Source organism: Sturnus vulgaris, chromosome 2, assembly GCF_052056855.1.
Source record: "Sturnus vulgaris isolate bStuVul1 chromosome 2, bStuVul1.hap1, whole genome shotgun sequence".
Classification (NCBI taxonomy): Eukaryota; Metazoa; Chordata; class Aves; order Passeriformes; family Sturnidae; genus Sturnus; species Sturnus vulgaris.
Window position 1 is genome coordinate 118372159 of NC_142244.1, and position 7929 is coordinate 118380087.

General features: G+C 54.5%; 1 protein-coding gene across 1 annotated transcript; it reads right to left on the reverse strand.

The window, feature by feature from the left end:
• Positions 1-1288: 1288 nt before the first annotated feature.
• On the reverse strand, positions 1289-7638 carry DONSON (DNA replication fork stabilization factor DONSON). The gene is made up of 10 exons (XM_088160525.1): positions 7369-7638; positions 6803-6883; positions 5798-6001; positions 5531-5709; positions 4820-4998; positions 4145-4268; positions 3927-4031; positions 3377-3575; positions 2399-2593; positions 1289-1569 (listed from the first exon to the last, which is right to left on the reverse strand). Exons 1-10 carry the CDS (start codon positions 7636-7638, stop codon positions 1432-1434), a joined length of 1674 nt encoding a protein of 557 aa, XP_088016651.1. The 3' UTR covers positions 1289-1431.
• Positions 7639-7929: the final 291 nt, after the last annotated feature.

Genomic DNA, 7929 nt, shown 5'->3' on the forward strand with positions numbered 1-7929 from the left:
TGTATCCCTGTTTCCCATGTAAAGACCTGAGTTCTCCCAGCAGCAGAGAAATCCAGTCCCACTAAAGACTCCATTTAAAAAATAACTTAGGAAAGGTTTGGATTTCATGGCTTAAAGGTGGGGGTCACAGATCCTTCAGGAACAGCCCTGCACCCCAGAGCTGGGAGCAGCTGGGATTTGTTCCTGGAGCTGCCAGGTCACAGCAGTTCTGTAAAGCCAGGATTAATCAGCAGGAATTCCAGCAGAACTGCATCCCTGCTGGATCCCTGGGGCAGGACACTGCCCCTACTGTGGACAGAAAACATCTGGAGGCAGAGGAAGCTTTTGCTGGCCCAGGGGCTGCTCCGTGCCCATGTTCAGTTTGCAGGGGTTTGCTCAGTGATCCCAAACCCTGAGGGGCACCAGCAGGGAGAGCTGAGCTTTGCTGCCCACAGCTTCATCTCCAGCAGGAAAAACCCGGTTAGAAATAAGGGCTGGAGAGCACAAGCACGAGTTGGTTCTACTTGCCACTCATCTTTGGCATTCCCTGCTGCAGGAATGTGCTTACCTGGCAGCTGTGGAAAAGTGACACTGCCCAAAAGTGACCCAGGGAAACACTCAGAGCACCTGGTCAGCCCCTGCTCCTGCTGGCAGCACACAGCAGCTCCTTTCCATGATCCATGGAATCCCCAGGGCTGGCAAAGCCCTCCCAGCCCCTGCAGTCCCAGCTGTGCCCCATGGCCACCTTGGCACCCTGAGTGCCACCTCCAGGTGCCACCTGCAGGGATGGGCACTCCAAAGCTCCCTGGGCCGCCCCTGCCAAGGCCTGAGCTCCCTTTGGTCCTGCAGGCAGTGAATTCCTCCCCTTGTTCCCTCCGGGCTGGGATTTGTACAAAGGGATCCCTGCAAGCCTGGGGTGGGTGTGGGAGCTCCGGGGCCCTCTGACCCCCCTGTGCAGTTCAGAGATGACCCCAACCCAAGAGGTGTCACACACCAAGGTGCAGCTACCAAGGGTGGCAGGGGGCTGTGAACAGTCTGGGAAGTGATTTTGCCAAGCATTCCATCCATCCATAGGATCCCAAAGGCTTGGGCTGGAAGAGACCTTAAAGCCCATCTGGTTCTTATCCCCTGCCCTGGGGGGTTTTAGTTCCAACCTGGTTACAGTTCCTGCCCCAAGCAGGAGCAGAAATTCCATGCTTGGAACAGAAGGTGTGTGTGGGGGGGAAATACCAACCTGCCAGGGGCAAACCAGAGTAATAAAACCATGTTTTATTTAAAAAACACTTTCTATAATAAAAAAGCTGTCCAAGGCCTTTGCCCTCCTTTGTTTCAAAGCCCTTGGAAGTGTTCATGTGCAGCAGTTGTGTGGGGTGTGTGCCACCCTCGTGTCCCTCCTGCCCTGCCCCAAGCTCAGCACGTGGGAGGGAGCAGCCAGCTCCATGAGCAGCATTCCTAGGCCTTCCAGGTGTAGGAGAAATCCTTCATTTCCAGCAGGCGGATGGAGGATTTCCCCAGAGTGGGGCTCTGACTCAGCTGCTCCAAAGTCTTGGGATGCAGCCCACAGGCAGGCAGGTCCTGCTGCACATCCTCCTGTGGGGGACACACACATGGAATGAGGGGTTGGGAAGTGTCTGCAGCTCCCACTGGGGAGCTCCCCTGTCTTGGGGTGATTTCATGATACCTGTATATCCCCAATTGTCTGTTCTGTTAAATATTGAGTTCTACAGCTTTAAAATTAGTTTCAAGAGTGAAGGGGGAGAGAAGAGGTGCAGAGTTTGTTATCAGAGTCTGCATTCATTCCCCCACATCCTTCACACAGACTGTGCTGTCTGCAGTAGACAGCAAGAGAAAGCTCTCCTTTATTTTTAGTTAGCTTTCTAGCTAGCTGAAACAAAAAAAGTTCCTTAAACTGTGGGGTTTTTCCTTTTTCTTAAAATTGTTCAAACCTGCTCTAAACTAAAAACCCAAAAAAGCACTGTAAGCTCACACCTGGAGCCCACCAGGCCTGGCCTGGGCTGAGGCATTTCCCAGCACTAGAGGGACTGAAAAAAAAGTAAGCTAAGCTACAACCCACAAAGAAGACTTTTCTAAATTTGTCATCTCTTCGGAGCAGTGAAAAGTTTTGCTGTTTAGTATTGCTCATCTTTGTGCTAAAAAGTACTTTGCCTGTTAAATAAACAGGTTTTTTTTCCACTTCTCTCCAAGAAAATATTTTCCCCAAACTAGTTAAAAAACCCTGCTTATATCTGTTTCCTAAAAGAAACCCCATTAAAAGTTTCCTCCCAAATCTACCCTAAACCAAAACATGCCGGTTCCCCGTGACCCCCCAGCTGAGGGAGGGCAGGGCTGCAGGTGGAGACCGCGGGGACTCAGGTGCCAACGGGAAGGTCCCGGTTTGTGCTCCGGGCTGGGTCCTCACCTGGGGCGGGGCCGCGTTGAAGGCGGCGCTGGGCTCGTGGGGGCTGAGCAGGGCTCGGAAGGAGCCGCGCTGAGCCGGGCCCAGCAGCAGCGTCAGGGCGTGCAGGGAGTGCGGCAGGACCGGCCCCAGCACCTCCAGGCTGAAAGCGTCCTCAAAGCCCCCCTGCACCCGGGCACGGCCGCTCACAGTCCGAGCCTAAGGCAGAAAAGCGCGGTTAGAGCTGCACTCACCGCAGGCACGACCAGCTCTGACACTACAGCGCCACGGGCCCGCTGCAAACAGAACCACTGCTCGATATTCTCAGCTCCCTGTGCAATGCAGGAGGTTCTACTGTCCCCGTAACAACTCCTAAAGTGTAACCCCAGGACTGCAGGAATGCTGTAGGGGTTGGGAAGTGCAGAAGAACAGGATGAATTTCTCTGGTGGAACAAGTAGCTCAGCCTGTTCTTACTGGGAGGAAATTTGGGTTAGATATAGGGAAAGAATTCTTGGCTGTGGGCTGGGGAAGCCCTGGCACAGCTGTGGCTGCCCCTGGATCCCTGGCAGTGCCCAAGGCCAGGTTGGACATTGGGACAGTGGGAGGTGTCCCTGCCATGGCAGGGGTGGCTCTGGGATGATCCTGAAGGTCCCTCCCAATCCAAACCATTCCTTGCTGGTGAGGTGTGGCTCAGGGGGCTGGGGTGGTCTGAGACCCCTCAAGATCTGGGGGGAATCTTAACAACTGTTTTCCCTCTGGGCAGTTCTGCTCAGCCTCTTGTCCCTCAGGAGGTGAGGAAGGAATGCTGGGATGCCAGCTCAGTGCAGGGATGTGTTGAAGGGATTTAGGAACAGGCTGTGCAAGCAGACAAAATGCTAACTCAGGCTTTAGCCACAAAAATCCTGCTGTGGTGCCTGAGAGAAAAGCCACCAAGTCTGATCTCCTGGCTAAGGAAATCAGTTCCCTCCCCTTCCTAGAGGCAGCGGGGTCCCTTCCCTCACCTTGAGCGTCTGCATGGTGCCACCCCGGAAAGCCACGGGGGCCAGCAGCGTCGGGGGCAGCCCCGCCTGCGGCCCCGCCACGGCCACCAGGCTGCGGCAGCTGATGAGGAAATTGAGCAGCGTGAAGGTGTTGCTGCCCCTCACCAGCACCAGCGACTCGGGTCTGTGATCCACCTGCACCTCGTGCTTCTCCTTGCGCCTGCGGAGCCGAGTCAAGGGAAAACCACGGGGCACTGGGAGGCGTCCGTGTGCCAAAAAACTGGAGCAGTGAATCCCCCCACACCCCATCTGACCAAAATCCCCAAAAACCAAACACCACCCTCATCCAGATCTGCTCTTCAAATATTAAGCAGCATCTAAATCCTGGCTTCAAATCCTAGAAATACTTGCAAAGTAACTTAAAAAAAAATGCAGTATTTCATAACATGCAGGAAAGTGAGGATTCATATTTGGAAAACAGTTCTCAAAAAGTTCTACAGAACTTAAACGTGTACCACAGCACTCTAACAGCTGCCTGGTGCACACATCTGGAACATCAAAGGAAGGATACAGTTGGATAGAAATAGTATCTGGTTTCTCCACCTTGTCTTGGACTCCCATCTCCTCAAGCCAAGAGAAACTTCCATCATCATCATCATCACTGGGAGCTGGTTCCCTGGGGACACGGGAGCAGTGTCAGGAGGGCAGTGCCTCTGAGGAAGGATTTCCAAATGGATTGTGCAGGAGCCTGGAGACGCTCCTGAATTCCAGCACAATGTTGTCACTCACCCCACATCCTCCACACTGCTGCCCCCTCCAAGGCCATCAGTGGTTTCTGTTTCCAAATTCTCCTCAGAGTTTTTCTGTTTCCTGGCTCTACTTTCCTCCAGCAAAGGTAAGGAGAACTCTATGCCTGGGGTGGAGGAGAGTGAGAGGAATTAGGGATTTGTCTTTACAAACGAGCTGTGGCTCTGCTGGTAGATAAAACCAGCGCTGGGAGATAAAAGAACCAATAGGATGGATTTCACTGATTGATAATGGAAAAAAAGTTATTTGCCCTTACAAACTGTAGGTTTCCTGATAAATGAAATTGGGTATTGAAAGATGAAAGAAGCAATGGGGGAAAACCATGAATTCTATAAGAGCTAAAAATTAAAAGGGAGGGTTGTACATTAGAGGGTAATCTTAGGTATCTTAGGGAAGTCTGTACCTCTCAAGTACCTCAGCCCATGAGGAAAGAGAGAGGGAAATGTGGATGGGAAATTGGGATAAAAAGGGAGGCGAGTCCTCCAAAAATTGGAGAGACCCCAGGGAATGCCCCACGGCCTCTGCCTTGATTCCAATAAAGTCACAGCACTCCTGTGACTACTGTCGTTTTCGGACATGAAGCCCTGGTGTTTGTGGCTGAATTCTCCTGACAGGAGGGAGCGGTGAGGGCTGTGGCCCAGCCCCTGCTGCCCTTACCCTCGCTCCTCATGGCCTGGCGGAGGCCGCGCGTGGTGGGGGCGATGGCGGCGGTGGGGACGGCGCTGCCCGCCAGCCCCGCGGCTCGGAACAGCACCGAGAACTGCGCGGCGCACACGTAGAAATACGGACACAGGCGAGCCCTCAGCAGGTTGTACAGAGAGGTGAAGCTCACCGACCTGCCGGGGGGGGAAAAAACAGCGCTGTCACAGCGGGAGGGTCTGCCCGAATGACTGGAGAAGGAGCAGGGATAAAGGATGGAGGGACAGCACACTGGGAATGGCTTCAGTTTAGGATTTGATAGGATATTGGGAAGGAATTGTTCCCTGAGAGGGTAGGAAGTTCCCTAGGGGAGGGAGTTTTTTATCCCTGTAAATAGTGCCAGGAGAAAGGGAATGGTTTTAAACTGCCAGAGAGCAGGGCTGGATGGGGTATTGGGAAGGAATTGCTCCTGGGACGGTATGGAGGGGCTGGGATGGAATTCCCAGGGCAGCTGTGGCTGCCCCTGGATCCCTGGAATGTTCAATTCTAGGTTGGACATTGGGGCTGGGAGCAGCCTGGGACAGTGGGAGGTGTCCCTGCCATGGCAGGGGTTGAAACGTGATGACTCTTAAGGTCCCTCCCAACCCAAACCACCCCACGATTCTGTGATGAATTAAAATCCCCTTGTCTCACTCCTAGCCGGCCCACCAGGAATTTGGCTGCACTCACCAGTCACTCATGAGCACTTGCTGCAAGGCCTCGTCCTGTGCCCAAGGACAAGGCTTCCCTGCCATCCTCCTGTCAGCCCCGAGGCGGGGGAACAGCGGCAGCCAGGGCAGCGAGGGGTGCAGCCAGTACACCAGGCTCTGCTGGAAGGCACAGCGCAGCTCCGTGCACAGCCGAGGTTCCTGCAGGTCCCACAGGGTGTGAGGGGGATGGAAAAAGCTGCCAGGAACAAAAGCTGCAGCTCCTGCCACCCCCCCACACAGCTCTCACCTGCACGCTCTGGGGCAAGGTGGTTTGGGTAGCTCTGCAGTGCTGAGCAAAGCCCTGAGCTTCCTCCTGTGCTTTCAGGTGTTCTGCCCACGTGAAGGGTTGGGAGGACATGAAGAGAACTCGTGTTTTAATGCTCCAGTCTGCAGGGAATTCATGTCGTGGTGAGGAGGGAGCTTTGGGGACAGCAAGAGGTGAATGAAGGTCCTGAGCAAACAGAAACAGCAGCAGTTAACTCGCAGAAAGGTAAACCTGAAAATTAAACAGGCTGAACCAAAGGCACAGTTTATTATTTTCATTATTTTACTCAGTACCACATTCTAACAGAAATACTCCATTCTGTTGCCTATAAAGTCACAAGAGAGGGCTTGCACTCATGGATCCTTCCAACAATATGAACTAGGAACAAATAAAAGGATTAATGATTAAAATAAAAAAGCTCTGAGCCTGATATTTATGAAGACAAGAATTTCCATGCCAAAATGGTTAGTGCATTTCATTTCATCCTTTCCTGGTGACTGTAAAGCCTTGGGCACCTCCAAGACAGTTTGTTCTCTTTTTTCTATCCTTCTAATTTACTTTGAACTTCAGTTTCTGTATCTAGAACAACATTAGAGAATGTCTGTTGAAACTGTTTCAATTTCAAGGGTTGGTTTTCAGGAATTCTTGCTTTCTTATGTGCCTGATGCAGTGCTCCATTTCTGCAGCTGAAAACCAGACTGCAGGAGGTCTCAACTCAACTACATATAAAATTAAAAAACAGTAAAATTATAGTAAACATGTTAATGAAACTGAAAGACAACAACCTCTGTCCATGGAACTACAAACAGCAGTGAGGTCAGGCAGAAGGCTGGGTTTAAAAGACTGTCACCAGAACAGGAAACATCAGTGTAAGAAATTTCCTTGATTACTGACATGTAGAGATGGGCCACCAAACACCAAGGGAAACAGTTTCAGCTTTCTGTGTGCCCTGAGAACAGCTGGAATCTTTTCAGCAGTGTTTCATACCTGGCTTAGGGAGAGGATATCAGAACTTTCAGCAGGCTCTGCTCTCCTGGGGGGCTTCTCTTCACAGGCTTGCTCTAAAAACTGAATGAAAGAGCAACATAAGGCACAGCACAAAGGATGCACCGGGCTGATAATTTTTAAAACTGCCCTTGCAGCGACATTTCCGAGTGATCCTCAGCACCCCGGGCTGCAAACAAACGAGCACAGGATCTGCACCCAGTGCTGAGCAAACTCGAGCCCAGCAGGGCCTTGGAGGAGCCGGGAGTGAGCCCAGGGCTGCATCGAAAAGGGCCTGGGGTGATGGCTGAGGGTGTGACAGTGATGGCTGAGGGCTCAGGGCAATGGCTGAGGGCTGAGACCTCCGGGGCAATGGCAGAGGACTCCGGGGCAATGGCTGAGAACTCCGGGGCAATGGCTGAGAACTCCGGGGCAATGGCTGAGAACTCCGGGGCAATGGCTGAGGGCTCGGGGCAATGGCTGAGGGCTCGGGGCAATAGCAGAGGACTCCGGGGCAATGGCTGAGGGCTGAGAACTGCGCGGACCCCGCTGCCGGGGCTCGGACCCACCTGCCAGAAGGGCGCTGCCGATGGATCCCCGCTCGCCGGGGCCGCTGCCGGAGGCTGAGGGGCGGCCGCCGCCCGCTGCGGAGCATTGTCCAGCCGGGAGAAGGGGTTCCGCCGGCGGGCGGCCGCGGAGGGGCCCCGCGGGGCCGGGGCAGCGGCGGCTTCCGCGGCAGCGGGGTCGCTCCTCCGCCCGGGACGTTTGCGCTTCAGCCGTAGCAGCGCCGGCGGCTTCTTGAAGCCGGGTGAGTGCCCGGGCTCGGCAGGGGCGGCCATGGCCGAGCGGGGCCGGGAGGAGCCGCGCTCCCGTCTTGGCGCCAAAGCGCGGCCGCTCCGCCCCGGGGCGGCGCTGAGGGAGCGGCGCCGCCATTGCTGCCGCCCTCAGGGGCTCTGAGGGGAGCGCGGCTCCCGCCAGCCCCGCTCCGCCCGCACGGGCAGCACAAACATGAAGCACAAAGACACACGGCGCTGAAATGCTGCCCGTGCCCTTCCCAGTGCACTCGTGCAGCGGCCCCAAGGGCTGCGCTCGGCTGCGGCACCATCGCCCCAGGACGCAGGAATGTGAGA

Bases quoted from the DNA above. Each gene is read 5' to 3' on its own strand.
- DONSON (XM_088160525.1), bottom strand. From the start codon at position 7,638: ATGGCCGCCCCTGCCGAGCCCGGGCACTCACCCGGCTTCAAGAAGCCG. The intron at 4,999-5,530 runs GTGAGTGCAGCC...CCCCCCCGGCAG, and splicing joins CAAGTGCTCATGAGTGACTG to GTCGGTGAGCTTCACCTCTC. The intron at 3,576-3,926 runs GTATCCTTCCTT...TCGGCTCCGCAG, and splicing joins GATACTATTTCTATCCAACT to GCGCAAGGAGAAGCACGAGG.